This window comes from Brachionichthys hirsutus, chromosome 20 (assembly GCF_040956055.1).
Source record: "Brachionichthys hirsutus isolate HB-005 chromosome 20, CSIRO-AGI_Bhir_v1, whole genome shotgun sequence".
In the NCBI taxonomy this organism is placed as follows: domain Eukaryota; kingdom Metazoa; phylum Chordata; class Actinopteri; order Lophiiformes; family Brachionichthyidae; genus Brachionichthys; species Brachionichthys hirsutus.
Window position 1 is genome coordinate 7,776,263 of NC_090916.1, and position 17,088 is coordinate 7,793,350.

The 17,088-nt window shown below is 48.7% G+C and overlaps 2 protein-coding genes across 2 annotated transcripts in view; one reads left to right on the forward strand and one right to left on the reverse strand.

Moving 5' to 3' along the window:
* Window positions 1-7,001, forward strand: part of syne2a (spectrin repeat containing, nuclear envelope 2a) — a 29,169-nt gene extending 22,168 nt beyond the window's left edge. The window contains exons 44-57 of the mRNA XM_068754092.1: window positions 1,537-1,699; window positions 2,065-2,255; window positions 2,339-2,489; window positions 2,573-2,755; window positions 2,858-2,995; window positions 3,086-3,277; window positions 3,438-3,726; window positions 3,898-3,960; window positions 4,660-4,775; window positions 4,856-4,991; window positions 5,108-5,310; window positions 5,419-5,877; window positions 5,941-6,132; window positions 6,436-7,001. Coding sequence (XP_068610193.1) covers window positions 1,537-1,699; window positions 2,065-2,255; window positions 2,339-2,489; window positions 2,573-2,755; window positions 2,858-2,995; window positions 3,086-3,277; window positions 3,438-3,726; window positions 3,898-3,960; window positions 4,660-4,775; window positions 4,856-4,991; window positions 5,108-5,310; window positions 5,419-5,877; window positions 5,941-6,132; window positions 6,436-6,699 — 2,740 coding nt within the window. The 3' untranslated portion in view covers window positions 6,700-7,001. The remainder of the gene's footprint in view (window positions 1-1,536; window positions 1,700-2,064; window positions 2,256-2,338; window positions 2,490-2,572; window positions 2,756-2,857; window positions 2,996-3,085; window positions 3,278-3,437; window positions 3,727-3,897; window positions 3,961-4,659; window positions 4,776-4,855; window positions 4,992-5,107; window positions 5,311-5,418; window positions 5,878-5,940; window positions 6,133-6,435) is intronic.
* A 1,047-nt stretch (window positions 7,002-8,048) lies between these two features.
* On the reverse strand, window positions 8,049-12,895 carry esr2a (estrogen receptor 2a). The gene is made up of 8 exons (XM_068753452.1): window positions 12,501-12,895; window positions 12,250-12,416; window positions 11,790-11,906; window positions 11,303-11,638; window positions 10,687-10,825; window positions 10,056-10,189; window positions 9,627-9,810; window positions 8,049-9,528 (listed from the first exon to the last, which is right to left on the reverse strand). Exons 1-8 carry the CDS (start codon window positions 12,893-12,895, stop codon window positions 9,291-9,293), a joined length of 1,710 nt encoding a protein of 569 aa, XP_068609553.1. The 3' UTR covers window positions 8,049-9,290.
* Window positions 12,896-17,088: the final 4,193 nt, after the last annotated feature.

Genomic DNA, 17,088 nt, shown 5'->3' on the forward strand with positions numbered 1-17,088 from the left:
CTGTCAGGAATACAGCTTCTAATGTACAGACTGTAAATTAAGCCCCCACCCCAAGACAGATGGAGAATCCCGAGAGGAAGATCTGGATATACAACCCCCCCTCCCCCCACCTCCACCGGAGACAGCGATGCTTAAGTCTCAGACGGTACCATATGTCCTCATATCCTTACTGACTCCGCCTTTCTTCCTGTAGCACGTCCGGATGGGAAGACGTGATTGGCAGGGGGGGGGGGTTTAGGGTTAATAGGGGAGGGGCCTGCATTACTTCTTAGGGCCTGGATTGGTCGTCAAAGACGATATGGAATGTCGTTACCCAGAATTCTCAACGGAGTAGCATCCCTCCTGGAAAAAAATGACTATGCTATTAGCTTCAGACCTTTTTGCTTTTTATTGAATAAATGTAAATCTCCATTACCTTTACACTAATAGCTAATGCTATGTCAGCTGTGTTAAACTCCTCCATGCATCCTCCCTTTTCCTCCACCTCTGTCTCCATCCATTCTACTCTTGTCCTCGTCCTCGTCCTCGTCCTCATGGGGAGTTTGGTGTCTTTGTTGTGCCTCCACATGAGGTAGCGAGGGAGTCAAAAGAGATGAGGAGGGGAGGGGGGGCATTATCTGGTCATAATTTACTTTAATTCTATTGCGTCTTTATTGCGTGAACTTGAAGACACATAAGATCCACACACAACAAAATCATTAAGAGGGATTGAGTTTTCTGAAAGTCCAACTTTCACACAAATGGAAACAATATGCCGCTTTTAAAACGTGATTTTCTCTTTTTTTGAATCGATCACATCTTCTCAGAGGGAATTATCTGTCAGCATCCCAACTAACAGCATGAGGTCTGCATTAACAGCCACACAACTGGAACTGGATCTCATTAGAGCGGGCCTCGGAGAGCCGGACGGCGTTCCCAGTGGGCGCCATCCTTGTCTCTTTCATGCGCTCTTCAGACAGCTACTTTCACTCCCAGCTGCTTTTAGTGCTCGTTATTTTGGAGGACATCGTGTCTTTTTCGGTCCCAACAGGCGTGTTGGATCTTAACGGGACCGGAAGGCTCAAATGGGGAAAGGGTTAGCTGAGCTCCCACGCAGGGCGCACTTCAGGCTTTTAAGCTACCGACGAGAGCTTGCATTGTCCTCACCGTTGCCATGACACCAGTCAGTTTGGCATAGCGCGTGTGTAAGTGTGTATGTTACCGTGGTGATATGAAGATCTTTTTTGGATCTATTTGTTTTCATTCATTTTGAACTTTTTTCATTTTTTTATCCTCTGTGTCTGACTTTTTATTCTCTATTTCTTTCGAACCCTCAACCTCCTCTTTAAACCATAGATTGTGTAAAACACGACAAACATAATCCAAATCATAAATTTAAATTCCCTTGGTATTTGTATCTGTTTTTGGAACCCTGATTTCTCATGCCGCTGCCTGTCTTCTGAAGTTGGTTCACTTTAAAGATACAAAGGAACCTCACAGACCTTTTATAACAACGTCTGTATGTGTGTGTGTGTGTGTGTGTGTGTGTGTGCTCAGGGTGAAGAAGCTGAAGGAGACCCTGGTGACGGTGCAGCAGCTGGATAAGAACATGAGCAGCCTCCGCCCGTGGCTCAGCCGCATCGAGGCGGCGCTAACCAGGCCCGTCACCTACAGCGTTCTCCACCACCAGGAGATCCAGAGGAGGCTGGCCGAGCAGAAGGTAGCGAGAAGCACGCCCGGGTAGAGCGGTCCTCCTGATCCGATTGTCACGAGTCGTTTCAAATGAAGGTGGATTTTTGTTTTTGAAGTTGTCCGGTCTTGAAATGTCCTTTTTTTTCTGATTCCGGTGAAACTTTTCTAGTTTTATTGTCTCTTTTCCTTTATTTATATTCCTACAATAATTAATTATTTACCTTTTCCCAATTCTGTGCTGGATTTTTGTCTTTATTTTGTTCGCATACCTCGCTGGGACTTCTCATTCTCTCTTTTTGAGTCATAATTCAGTCCCTTGCTGGCTGCGGCCTGATGATGGTGCACGTGGTTGGACTAGTACGCACCTCGATGGCTGTCTTTGTGTCCGTGTAGGAGCTGCAGAGGGACATAGAGCAGCACACGGAGGCGGTGGCGTCGGTTCTCAGCCTGTGCGATGTTTTGCTGCGGGACGAAGACGCTGCCGTCGCCGCTGAGGTGGAGGGCGACTCCCTGCAGGAAACTAACTCCAGCCTGGACCAGCGCTGGAGGACAATCTGCGCCATGGCTCTGGACAGGAGGCTCAGGTGGGATAGTGGACGTGTCTAGGATTTACACATTTGTCCGACCATCATGAAGCCATTGTTAGTGAGCGCGACTATCCTTGCAGGATCGAGGAGACGTGGAAGTTGTGGTGCAAGTTCCTCAATGACTACTCGCGGTTTGAGGATTGGCTCAAGGTAGCCGAGTGCACCGCCGCCGACGCCAACTCGGCCGACATCCTTTACACCGTCGCCAAGGAGGAGCTGAAGAAGTTCGAGGTCAGTTTAAGGACTAGAACCTTGGAAGAACCTCCCTGAAGGCGTTCGATATTATCGACGAGTCATTATGACCTTTATTTCAGGGCTTCCAAAGGCAAGTCCAGGAGCGGCTGACCCAGCTGGAACTGGTCAACAACCAATACCGCCGCCTGGCGAGGGAGAACCGCACCGACCGGGCCAGCCATCTCAAAGCCATGGTCCACGAAGGCAACCGGCGCTGGGACAGCCTGCACCGCAGAGTCGCCGCCATTCTCCGCAGACTAAAGGTCTGGGCGGGGGGGGGCGGGGCTTGGAAAACCTGATTTTTCATTCGTTTTACGATTGTTTGCTTCATTGCTTTGCTTTTGTCACGAAACGGTTCCTCTCAGTATTTCACCAGCCAGAGGGAGGAGTTCGACGCCACCAGGGAGAGCATGCTGGTGTGGCTGACCGAGCTGGACCTGCAGCTCACCGACGTGGAACACTTTTCAGAGAGCGACGTCCATCACAAGATCCAGCAGCTCAACGTGAGCCCACGCCGTGGCCCGCGTGGAGGTGACCCTCCCCCCCCGTGAGCGCCGGCGTTCGATTCACGCCCTGTTCCACATGCCCCACAGAGCTTCCAGAAGGAGATCGCCCTGAACACGGAGCGCATCGACGGGCTGATCGTGTTCGGGGAGGCTCTGATCCAGAAGAGCTCGCCGCAGGACGGGGCGCTGATAGAGGACGAGCTGGAGGAGCTCCACTCCTACTGCCAGGAGGTCTTCGGCAGGCTGGTTCGCTTCCACCAGCGCCTCAGCCAGCCTCCGGTGAGCTGCGGCGCACGCCGACTCTTTACACTTGCTTCGTGTCTCTGCGTTTGAACATCAAATCAGGAGAATCGTCAAAAGAATGTTGCAGAAAAAAATAAAAATACGTAGATTAGGAAAGAACTCGGTGATCATCTTTATCTTCATTTCCTCGTCTCAGATTGTCAGAGAGGAACCAGAACTCTCTGGCGCCAGCTTCTCCTTAGAGTCGAGCTTGGAGCTGATTGGCCGACCTTGGCTGGTCCGGGGTCAAGGAAGCCTCCCGGCCACGCCCACCCACCTTCCGGCGTCTCCGCTGGTGCGTTCGGGGCGGGAGACGCCGGTCAGCGTGGATTCCCTGCCGCTGGAGTGGGACCACACCGGAGACGTGGGAGGGTCATCGTCACACGGAGATGAGGAGGAGGAGGAGGAGGAAGATGAGGAGGGAGCGTACTTCAGCGCGCTGTCAGGTAGATTCAGCGTTGCGTTGCCAAATGAATGACCTCATCTGCTTTAAGCCCTACCAAAATAAAAGCCAACACCTAAAGGAAATGTATGGATGTTAAACTTCACACGCACGCACGCACACACACACACACACACACACACACACAGGTCTGGTCTCAACCCTCTTTCCTCAGAGTCGACTGAGAGCCTGGAGGACTTTGTGGAGGCCCGGGAGGCGCTACGAGCCTCCTCGCTGGGTAGGCCGGAGACAATTCTTATCATCCTAAACCTGCTGGTGCTCTTGAAGGCGGAGCTAGCTCATGGATCGCTTGCATCTTATTGGCTGCTGCCCTGCTGCTTCCTGCACGCCGGGTTCGGACAATCCTGCAAAGCAACAGCGAACGCTTTCAACTTTTTTTCTTTCTCTGATGATTTTCCTCCTTTGTGGTCCGAAGTCTAACTAGTTTCCCGAAAGGATGCGCCCTTATGAAATGGATTACAGTGTTTTATAATCGTATTTTAGGTACTTGTGTTTTACCTTCGCCATCATTTTACTCCACTTCCTCGGATGCATAAAGGAATGAAGCCTTGCTCATCTTCATTTTCTTCATCCACTTATTTTATTGCTATCTTTCGTTGAAGAATCGCTGTTGCCATGGTAACGACTGATAAACAGCCTGCTCCCTTTACTCTGTGATTGTCTTCTGACTTGTCGACGGAAGCTTGAAGCGTCCCGCTGCAGCTTTCCCCGGTTGAGTGTCCGTAATCTCAAACCTGTGTTACACACTTTCATGAGGCTTTTTGATCTGCTGGAATTCGCTAAGGGGAAGTTTTTATTCTGATTTATTCTGATGAACGAGCAATAAAATGGATCCTGGCTTTAATAGTGTGCTGAAATCACGCAGACATTTCTGAGGCGTTTATTTCCACAGCTGTTGATGCCAGTGGTTTTTCAGTTTCCAGCAGGTCTCTGGTCTTGTGCGAGTCTCCAAGATGGCGATCGCAGGAAGACGTAGAGGCTCTCCGTGAAGCTCCGCCCACCAGCGCCAGCACGCCATTAAAGCAGGGCTACGTACGTTTAAAATGGAATCACCTCATTGGATAAGAGGAAACCTCCGCTGCTCACACGTGGCGTGCTTGTTTTGTCACCAGTTGCGTCTCATGTCTCAGTGCAGCGGCAGCATCGAGGACTTTAAGGGGGTCTCACTGATCCCTGATGAGGAGGAGGAAGAGGAGGAGGATCAGGAGCTCAGCCTGACAAGACCGACTGCCTCAGACAAACAGTCAGGTTAGAAAGCTGTTTCAAACCACAGCAGCTCCTAATCCTGGTTTCAAGTCTTCCGTATTACAGAATCAGGATTAGAGCTTCTAAATCCATCACTGCAAACATTTGTGCTCTCTCAGGTGCGACGGAACGCTGGGAGCCGCTCCACGCTTGGTCCAGGAGCGACCTCCGCTCTGGCCCTCAACAGCCCCAGCGGCGCCTGTCCGACCTGGATGGCATCACTTCCTGGTTGAAGAAGGTGATCCCAGCGTTGGAGCGCTCCCAGAATTCCGACCCGGCAGGCAGCTTGGAGGACGTGGCGGTCCGAGCCAAAGAGCTGAAGGTGAGGATGGAAGGCGGAGGAGGGGGGGGGGGGGGCAGCAGATCTTACGATAAATAAATAATCATCATAAATAAATGTCCAGTCACAGCATCGATGATTCTCCTGCAGGAGATGCAGGGCACGTTCGCGAGCTACGAGCCCGTCATGCGCTCTGTCAACATGCGAGCTCGGGACGATTCGGATCCACGGGAGAGACTCGCGGTTCTGAACCGAGACTGGAGCCGAGTGCGCGCCGGACTCCAGCGGAGGGACGCCAGTCTGAGGAAGACGCTGATGAGCTGCCATGTGAGGAGAATTAAGTTTGATTTATATGCAGGGCGTGGAGTGGAGGGGAGATCTTATTGGTTAACAGAGAGGGGGCGGAGTCTTGGCTCTGACACCTGTAGCTCGGTTGATGCAGATCCAGGTTGTCGTAATCTACCTTCACCCTCCGAGCAGGAGTTTCAGGAGTCCCTCCACTCTCTGCTGCTGTGGCTGGGCCGGGCAGAGACGAGGCGAGACGCAGCGCACATCGGGGACCGGGACGCACCCGCCAGAACCCTGCAGCAACGGCACAAAGCGCTGACCGTAAGCAGGCGTCCAGCTTTCACGCTCCTTCAGGATGCACCGTCACCGCCTCGCCGTTCACAGGGTCTTCGGACGGAGCTGCAGGGCGGGCAGGCCCGGCAGGCGTCCCTCCAGGCGCTGTGGTCTCAGCTCCAACCCGAAGAGGAGGCCGAGGAGAGAGGCGAGGCCCGGGAGAAGCTCCACGTGACGGGTAGCAAGCTGGGTTTGCTGCTGAGGCAGGTGGACCAGGACATCGGCGCCCTGGAACTACGGCTGGTGAGAGACGCCTGCTTCAGCTGCGTTCAGATTCCACGGATCTGGCGGAGATGTAAATGTGGAATAGATGTCTACGAAGTTAGAAGCAGAACTTCTGTATCCCATGATGGATCCAGGTCATAAATCACGTCTTTGTCTTTCATCCAGGATTGTGAATCTGCATCAGGAGTTCAAGACAGAAGAGCCTCTGCAGACGTTCCTCGGGAGGCAACCCGTTCGTACAAAGGTTCTTCTACTCAGAGGTACTCCACCCGACCTGACCGGGTCGCCGATGCAGCACCAAAGTGCAGCTCAACGCCGGAGATGATATCTATTCATTCATGTGCGCTTCATGTATTCCCGTCTCGTGGGGCGAGCAGAGAGAAGAGCGACTCGTCCTCGCCTTGCTCCTTCTTCTGCCAGATGCTCCGAGCCATCGCCCCGCTCCTGCTCCTCCTGCTGCTCCTGCTGCTCCTGCCGTGCCTGATTCCCCTCTCAGAGACCGACCCCACCTGCGCCGGGGCCAACAACTTCGCGCGGTCCTTTTACCCCATGTTGCGCTACACCAACGGCCCGCCGCCCACCTGATGGACACGAGTTTCTAAAAGGCCGTCAAACACGTGAACGGACGCTTGGTTGCGTTTAAGCATCTATTTTTAGAGATCTGATCTCAGAACAGATTGAAACCCGGCTGCACTTCCCGGTTTATCAATATGCAAACGGCGTTTTAATTAAATGCACACGTCATCCTTTGTAATTGCTTGAATTCAGATACCATGAATCATGTTTTTTTTCTATACGCAGAATGAAATGAAAATGTTGAGCTGGAATAAATAAATAAAAACTATGTCGAACTGAACTCTTATAAGAATACAAAAGTACACACAAATACTTTTCTTTTAGGCCTCTCAATTAACTATCAAATAAGTAGCTTTAACAGGATGACGAGGAACATCCCATAATACATTTAAACATTTTTATCTCTTCACGCCCAGGACTGTGCTCCAGTTCCCAGGCTCGTCTCCTGCTCATGCACGGAGAGATGATCGTATGGGGGGGGGGGGGGGCTCTGATGAGAAGATGTTGATTAATTACCAGAACCTTCAATGTCAGAGGTTCTGGTAATTCAAAGTTTACTTTCGGCCACAATAATTTGTGATGCATGCTGCGATGTGTAACCGTGTGAAGGCAAAGAAACGCTGCCGGTAAAAGGAGAGAGGCGCCCCGTTTACGGCGTGCGTATTTAGGCAAGTGACAGTCATAGCAGGAATGAAACACGCGAGTCACACAGTCCGCCCGCATACATACACAGAAACCGTCGGCGGTGCAGAACTCTTGTCGGTCAGGTCGAACGTCATGCAGCAGGCGAGCGCAGGAGCTTGAATGCTGATAGATGAAGTTATTTTTTCAAAGAGAGCTTTGAAGGTTTATTTCAAAGGGGCGTTTCTGTATTTAGGCATCGAAAGCATTGCTGGTTCTGGGTCTGACCTCGTTGCTGCAGGCCGCCAGGAAAGGCCAAAGGGCTTCTGTGAGGTCGGGGCGGGCCTCCCTTCATATTGCTGTTTCTTCAATGCTAACAAACCTCTTCCCGTCTGCTTCTCTGCAGCTCCCCGACTGAGCCGTATTCTATTTGTTCAATCTGGACACAAACACGAAAGATAAGAAACAACGTTTGATGCGGCGTTTCTGCACCAATCCCTCTGGGACACCGGTCCACAACGCCATCCGCCCACCGGGCTGCTGTTGACCTAAGAGCAGTCTGCTCAGAGGTGAGCGTTAAAGTTCATCTTTGACACAAAACTCCACTGAAGTACTCCTTACTTCCTTTCTTCCTGGGGCTTTCAGCTATTAGATTTAATTGCTTAATCTACAGGCAGTTTAATTGCGTTTCCTACCATTCTGGATTCTGACGAAGGAAGGAGCACACCCCCCCCGTGTGATGTATAAATGTTCCTTTATTTCCAGAGTGAATGGGTTAATTGATTAAAAACATGACGAAAGCAAATGCGGATGGAAACGGCGGCAGTCGGTTCAGTCTGATGATTAAAAGGTGGCTGAAGCGGTAGTTCATCCTTTCACACATCATTCTTAAAAGTGATTACCAGAAATTAACGTAGGAACAGCGAGCATGGACGCGGTGGCAGTTTACAGTTCATGGTGATAAAGGTTTATGGGTTGCGTTTTCAGAGAATATACACTCGTGTTCTTTATCGTCGAAGCTGTGCACACAGAGGCTGCTAGAGAAGATACAAAAATAATTTTCCCTTTCATGAAGCAAAACTTTGCGCGTATGAGTGCAATTCTTTTTTTAAGCATAGTGGTTATCGGTCACACGGTGCGTGTGTGTGTGTGTGTGTGTGTGTGTGTGTGAGATGTAAAGCACCCTCTAGTGGTCAGCGGGAGGTCTGCAGTATTGCAACAATACAAATCCACTGTCCGAACAAAATCCAGGTCCAGTTCATTTCTAAGATAGCCTACCTCCAAGCTAGCTAGTTAGCGTCTGTTAGGTGGGCGTATCAAAGGTTTTGTATCAATAATCTAAAATAAAAGAGTATAATCTACAGTAAAATTATCAGTTTGGCACTTTTAACAAGATAAAACAGAAGTATTTTTGCTTTTAAGACCGTAGTCCAGCTGTAGCTTAATGATAAAATTGCTGTTTTATTTCATGTTGCATTTCTCCATAGATACTTCTGAATGTTTGTCTATCCAATGTATTAAATATATAATTTTTTTTACATGTAAAAATCCAGAGACATTAGTGGGCCTTTTTTCCTGCTATATTATAGTCCAATGATAGGAAATATTTGACTGCATCAATTCTGATTAAATGAAGGGCTAAGCATGCTTTTATATTCAGCACTTCCCTCCATGCCGTCTATATCCAGTAACATCTCAGGTTGACAGACGACCGAATTAACGTTGCATGAGCAAATCAAACAGTTCATTATCTGGTAAGAAATAAACATGCGACGTGGCAGCAGTGATAGTTTGGCCGAGCTGCAGAGTAAAGTTGTGAAATCCAATGAAGATATGAAAGCTTTAGAATTAGTGCGTCAAAATTTCACTGGTGACGGTTCACAGAATTCAGCATCCTGCAGGATCTTCCTTTTAAAACGTCTCGACAGTTTTTTGGCAACTTGTGTTTGTGCAAAGCAAATATAAATTCGTTGGCCGATTTACTGGGGTTCACCTCCGCCTCCTGGGCCGCCGGGGCTCCGGGTGCTTGAGGAGCCGCTACAAGAGCACTGCGCCCTGGCAGGAGCCTCCTGCTTGTCCCTGGACTCCTCCTTGGAGGGTTGGCGTGGCAGGCGGGAGTTGTGCACGATGTGAGCATCCAACATCTCCAGCAGCAGGTCGTACAAAGGCACCACGTTCTTCATTTTCATGGAGTGGAGATGATCCATGCCTTTGTTACTGCGCGATTTTAAAAAAAGAAAGGAATTCCAATCATGCATCAGCGTGTGACATCAGAACGTTTTATCCACGGCATCGCTTTTTCTTTTTTTTTGTACCTGACGTGGCGGATGTGTGATAGCAGCATAAGCAGGTGGGCGAGGCGGGTGTACTGTTGGCGGAAGGTGTGGCCGTTTTTGGCGATGGCCCACACCAGAGCGTCGGTGACGCTGTCCAGGAGGTGGAGCAACTTGGAGCGGCTCTGCAGCTCCTCGCCGCCCTCCGAGGAGCTGGAGCACATGTCTGGTAAAACGGGGAAAAATAGAATAATTACTCCCCTTGCTCATCAGAGAGGCTTTGGCCCCGTTCAAACCTTCAAACAAGAACTGCACGTTACGCCAAAACGTCTATGAAACACCACGCACTGTGTTTCCATTAGGATTTATTACCGCTTAGCTATGAAGTCACATATCGGCAGAGACATCAATCAAGTCCTCTGCTCGGTTCAACTACTGGAGCGTCGCACACACACACACACGCACACCCACTGGAGTTAAGGAGGATCATGGCCTTGAGGCAGACGTACTCCTCCCTCTGGAGCTTCAGCTCCCTCACTCTGGACGTCGCCGCTATCAGCATGTCAAAGATCTCCGCGAAGCCCTGGACACAGCTCCCCTCCTCTCTGCCACACAAACACAGCAGCGGGAGGAAACGTCTTTAGCAGCAGGCTCGACAAGAGGGCCAAAGAAATATTATCAGGCGCAGACTCCAAAGAAATGTAGGACAATTATATGGGTTTGTGTTTTCAAGGGACGTTTGCGCAAACCAGGCATCTAATTCTGACTAAGCAACCTCATTGTTGGCTCCCTTTCCCATAGTATAAGAGTCTTTCTTTGGTTTTACCTCAACTGAGGCTCTAAGTGAGGTAGAGAGAGAACCCTGCAGCCACTGATCGGTCACAGAGAGATAAACTCTGACAAAGGAATCTGTGACTGATCTTTTTTTTTTTTTTTTTTACAGCCCACAAAAACACGCCGTGGCCAAGGGATGGGCTGCAGATGTTCGGCTGTTTTCCTTCCTAGTGAAACTATCCCAAAGGGAAAGCGCATCCTCCATTGTGTGTCTGGCAGCCACGTTTAATTCGCTTTGTGATGTGTGCATCATTTTCGGCCGTGGTACCTGCTCAGGCTGAGGTCAGGGGAGAAGATAAGTTTCCCTGGATGCTCCACTGACCTCCACATCAGACCGATCATCAGCACCTCCAGCCAGCAGCACTCCAGCAGGTGCACTTGGTCCAACAGGCTGAGCTCTACAAACCCTGAGAAAAAAAACACACGTGACGTGAAACCCCCGATTCCAAAAAAGGAGACGCAAGAGTGAACGTGAATCGCTGAAATTCCAACCGATTTGTTTTTTATTCCCACACTTAGCTACGGAGACGAGGGGGGGCAACCTTGTTGAAGTGTTTTAAAACTGTGCCAAGGATACAGACACAAAGCGCTGTGGTCATATAGCTCCTTATCTAGCGATTACAACATGTACTTATGATTGTAAAGCCGGATTAAGGAGTCAAAGGCTTCCTTTGCCAAAGCTTTAGGGCGACGCGAGCGGCTTCTGCTTCACTCTGAAAGAAGGGGACAACTCATATTTGCACATTTGATTAAAACTCCAGAGAATAAAATCAGAACCAAGCGGCATGTCTGATGAACAGAGACGTTAAAATAAAGGTTTTGTCGCAGCTCATCGTCCAATCAGCTCATCTGGCGTGCTAAATGAACGCGCCTGCCGGACGGACCTGGAATTTTCTTGGCCCAGCTGATCATGTGAACCAGCTCCTTATCCGCCAGGTTGGTGAGCGACATCATGACGCTCGCTTCGGTGAGCGGCTTCCTCATGTCCTTCATGAGGAAGATCTCCGGCGGCTCCGCCTCCATTATTCTTTCGATCAGCTGCTCTGAAGTCAGTGCAGGAGGCTGGGGCTCATTCTCCGCCGCCGCCGCCGCCGCCGCCGCCACCGCCACCGCCGCCGGTCGATTGGACAAGCTCGCCCCGTTAGCTTTGCCCTGCAAAGACAGGCGAGTTACTCGCCTCAGCTGGGGGTTCCTGTAGTTTCCACGCTCCTTTCGCATACCTGTGACAAAAAAAAAGGGGTCGATTTAACTCGCCAATTTTTGTCAAATATAACTGTAAAGTAAATTTTTTTCTGCCACTCAAAACACAGCCAACATCTCGTGGACGAAGGAGGTCAAAGGCCACACGCGAGACAACACAAAGACGCTAACCACACTTGGTCATGCCGACTTCGTAGCATTTGCGAAGGCGACAGGCCTGACAGCTCTTCCGGCGGTTCTTATCGATGGTGCACTGATTGGTTGCCGGGCAGATGTAATCATTTTGTCCTGCTGAAGCAAAGCAAAAGCGGAAAGCAGAGAGAGAGACAAAAAAAAAAAGACAAAGTCCTCATTGTGATCGGCAGGCGTAACGTTCACAGCATGAATTATTACAGCAAGCTACGATGAGGCTCGGCGCGACGACGACATGTCGACGACTCAGCTGTCAAAAAAAATAAATAAAGAATAAATAAGAATAAACTTCAGTCGTTTTTTAGAGACCAGCCCTCTCGCCGTGCTCTTCTCGTCTTTTACTCCGTTTTCTTACTTCCTCGCCAAAAACTACAACTTCTGATTGTTCCTCGATCTATTTTCCCCGCCAGCGAAGCGAAGCAGCCTTTTATCGTCTCACTTTGGATGCTCCTCTTGAAGAAGGCCTTGCACCCCTCACAGGACCAGACGCCATAGTGGTAACCTGAAGCGTAGTCGTGACACACGACGCAGTAGTGGAGATCCGCCTTCCCGCCGGACGACACCACGCCCTCCTCGCTCTCCTGGGAACGCCTCCTCGTACTTTTGCTGACAGATACGAGACGAATCAAATAAATCGTAAAAAAAAAAAAAAAAGAAAACGCACAGGTCGCCATTCAGCATCATCCCTACCTGGTTGTCAATGGACTTTCCACCGCTGACCTTTCAACCCATGGAATCTGGATCGGCTGTCCATGCTTCGGCCGGGCCTGAGGGTGGCGCAGGGGTATGGCGGACCCGACATGACCATGGCTGGGCCAGAATAAGGACGGACTAATGGACTGATGGACGGCGGCGCCGTCCGAAATACCGGGACCAGCGTAGCTGAAGATAGTCGGGCTGTAGAACGGCAGGGCAGCGTAGTCGTGGCTGAGCTCCGTGTAAGGAGACGGGATGCAGATGGGCTGGCCCGTCTCCAAGGGGGAGCCACGAACCGGCGAGAGGACGCGACTGCCGATTCGACTGGAGTCCACTTTCTGGAGCTGGAGGAGGGGTCGGTCCTTCTCTGGAGAGGAGGCAACGGCCATCACGACTGCTGATGCGCTCATTATCATTAGATTAACCGCATAATCGAGGAATATGGGCCGGTTGAACGCTGGTAACCGGTGAAATGACCGTGCCGGGATCACATGATCAACCTAGCGTCGAGTCGCTAGCGGCGCGCGATCCAGAGGACGGTGAAGACGCGCAGCAGTCTTCTGTTCTGGAGTAGGAAACGGTACTGAGGGCTCAGTTTCCGTCCAGCCATGAGTCTCGCATCGTCGAGTCGTTGCACGAAGAGTCAGTTGTGTGACAAATTCTTCCCCCTGAGAGGATGAAGGGAAGAGAACAGAGTTAGTTCAAAGTTTTAAAGTGACATTTCTTTAAATCGATGACAACGAGGGCGGGAAGGCATCCCGAACGCTTCCTGAAAGCATCCTGGAGACTTCCTGAAAGCTTCCTGAAGGCTTCCTGAATGTGCGTTTTGAATACAAAGACATTCCAAGGTGCTCCTCTTCCTTTTATTCCCTCCTCTATTTTCATGACGTGGCATGTTTCAGCATCAAGGCCTCATCATTTGTGCAAAATTTTAACAACGAGATTTAAAGACTGCCGTTGGAAAAAAAAAAATTACACAGACGGGAACAGATCGTACCTCCATCATCCGTGAAACTGATGTAAAAATAATATTTGAATGTGCAAAATAAACAGCCTCCAGAAACCAATTATGGGACGCACATCTCTAGATCTCCATGTAAAAAAAAAAAAGGTTAGATTTTTAACAGAATAATTCTGATATGACTACAACCATAATCAGAGACTAAATTATTATAACGGAGTTTAATTTCTTTTAGAAGAGGGCTGTGCTATGACTTGAAATAGGACATCAGTGTGCCCCCCCTGCAGACAGACACTGCTGGGGGGGGGGGGGGGGGGATCAATAAATACGCAACACACATCTGAAACGGCAAATCCTGTGGAGTTAATCATTCCCGAGTCGCGGGACTCTGTCGTCCCATTAAGTTGGTACACACACTGGAATATAACCCACTTCTGGGAGCCATTATTTACCCTGGAGGGAAAGGGCTCATTAATTTTAGCCAAACGGCCTTGGATCGTCTTACCAACAAAACTCTATAATCCCCAAGAGCGGCTGGAGTTTTGTGCAGTAAGCGTAAAATGAACAGAAATGAAAACATGGCATAATCCAAACTCGCAAAGCTGCAGTGAGCATAAGGCGGCTATTAATTACAAAGTGCCACAATAAACCTCTAATTTTTTACAAGGGCCAATAAAGATGCAACGGATTAAATCACTCACAGCTATAAAAACACACCGATGGAACTATTTAAGCACGCTGAGCATTTACTGTCAGTGTCTACATCCCATTAAGCATGCAAATAATTTTATTTCCCAGTGTGTACAACCGCACAATTAATCTATAGACTCGCTGTCGGAAAAGTGGAAGTTCCAAAAGCGAAGGAAAAGAAAATAGTGGACTGAAAACTGGATTTAGATTCCATCATGAATGATAAAGTTATGCAAGACGATAATATGTCCGTTACATTTGCAGCTCTTCCCCCTAGTGGCCGGACACTATTTATTTTTCATTATTTGAGGTCAAGTATCAGGTAATGCGCAGTCTCCTACGCTTTTATCGATTCTTACTTGACGTCCAAATTGATTGCATTTAAGACGTCGAGTTCAAAGTTCAATTACAACAAATGCATTACCGTACATGCGAACAGACATACTGATTAGCTACGTTATGTCAGGAAGTCGTAGATTCCTGAAAGCGTCGCAACAATGCGCGCAACTGAATTCCCAGTGACCTTGTGTCCGCCGGCAACCAACCGGCTCCGAAGACGAGTCTTTTTATGAGACAAGAAGAGAGGCTGTGGCAAGATTGTGCTTTTTTTAATTACCATCTGGGAGTAAATGCAGATGTGTAACGGTTTTCTGTTTCCTTTGAAGCACTGACCTTACCTTGAAAGCTCCTCGCCGTCAGTCTCCAACAGCTGGCAGCCTCACTGTGAGAGAAAACCTCCCGACTCCCCCCCACAGCTCTGCTCATCCCCGTTTTTCACTACAGCTCGCACCGACAACCCCTCAGACGTACAGTAAAGCCTGGTGTCCTTTTACAGATGCAGTTTTAATTGTGTGTTAGATGCCAGTTTCATGGTCCGCTGGTCTGAGAACATCGCTGCTTTATAGGGCTAACGCAAGGTCAGCACATCGCATGCAGAGAGAGGCCGTTCCCATTTGATAAAGCAGTTTTTGTACATCTCTGTTATCACAGAGCGAAGTAACGCTCCACTGACTGTAGACTCCAAGGACTCTAAGTGGAAAAAAATAATAATTCAACCATGGTAGAACATGTCAGAGAGGATGAGTTTAGCAAATAATGAATACGGTGATTACTGACAAAACAAGCGTCCCACAGCAGCGTTATTATGCGATGCGCTCGAGTTAAGATGTCATTCGGATCATTAAGCTGTCAAACGCGATGTCATTGCCCTGTTTAGGTCTTTTTAGGTCAACACCAAAATGTACATCAGCGTGGTAAAAACGTGTAAATGACAGGAACCATCTTATCTCACATATGCCGTGACCTTTTACACTGATCTGGAGGTGGGGGGGGGTATAACATATACTTTGTGTAGGATGATAGGGTTGGCTGAAATGTTTTGGTTTTCCCTTTGAAGAGCTCGCAATATTCGGTTGCAACACCTCAAGTGGCCACCGGGGGAAACAGGAAGCGAGCATGAAGGACTAGCTCTTATAACAAACATGTCAGACTGACTCGATTAACATTGCCTTGTCTTAAAAGCTAGCATTAACCAGCAGGAACAGTGATGGACGCCTTAATTTGACATTTATGTGGTGATATAAATGGTTATATGGCAAATTGTCATATAACTTCATTGCCTTAATTAAGGAGACTTTTTTTTCCAATTGTTATGACCTTTCACCTCTCATCCAGGAGGCTGCCTCAGCTCAAACTGATCGTCGGGGAGCTGCAGCATTTAATCCCCTGTGAGGCCTTTGAGCATTTACCGCTATCGTGGTTCGTTGACCCCAACTGGGTAGGTCCAAGCGAAAAGGCAGCAGGTAAACCTGTAAACCAAACATTCATTTAGCATTCGCATGCACACAGAAAGACACTCGCACAAAGCGTTCATCTTTAGACACGCAGTCTGAAGCCAAAGACCAAGCGAAATGTGCAGCGACAGAGCTGTTCCTGGTCATTAGCCAGGCGTGCATGCCTTCAAGCTCAAGGCCACGTCTTTTTCCCAAACTAAAAAACAAAACAAAATCACACTGCCTCCCTAAAATCAGGCGGAAGCGGATGTGAAACAGCTCTGCAGAAAGAATCTTACTATATACAGCCAGGGAGTACGAGCCGGGATGTGGGCGCCGTTTAATGCCAGGGAATGTGAAAAGTCGAGATGAAACATTAGAACCTGCTGCAGGAAAAACCTCGTTAAACGTTAATAAATGTAAAACGATGCGTCAAATGTCCCGTCGTGTCCGTTGAGCTCTGCGACACAAACCCGAAGCACCGACAAGAACGTTTAAAGACGGATTCGTTGTTTTTTTTTATTTGTGCTTTGATGTGAAAAATACCACGAGTGCATCCCAACATAAGCGGTCAGGGAATGAACCCCCCCCCCCCCCCCCCCACACACACACACACACACACACCAAAGAGAGTTGAAGCTTACATCAGTCTGTTTGAGCACAAGATGTCGTGATAAAGTTAATCGTATGCGTAGCTCTAGGACCAAGAATTAGTTATCAGGATTTACTTTATTCATCATTATGAGGAAGGACATTTTTTTTTATTATTATTATATCCTGATCTAAAAAAGATTCAGGGACGGATAACTGTTAATTTCCTACCACTGTGCTGCTCTGTTTTCAGCCAACATCAAAAATAAAAACATCTACAATGATCAACGCATGAATATTAACTTCTTATTTATTTTGGTGACAACGGCTGAGAATAAAAATTGATCATTTCAAATCTGGAATTCTTTATCTGTGGCATCAACTTTAAATTCAATCAATAACGCCACGCTCTCATTTCTGATCCATTTCTCATCCACGCGTTGGTTGCGTGGCGCGCTTTTACGCATCTAACAGCTTCTTATTTACTTTCAGAAGCAGGACAGCGTTTCGCGTTTAAATTTAAATGTCTGACTCCCGGGAGAAATTAGAACAAGACGAACACGTGAAA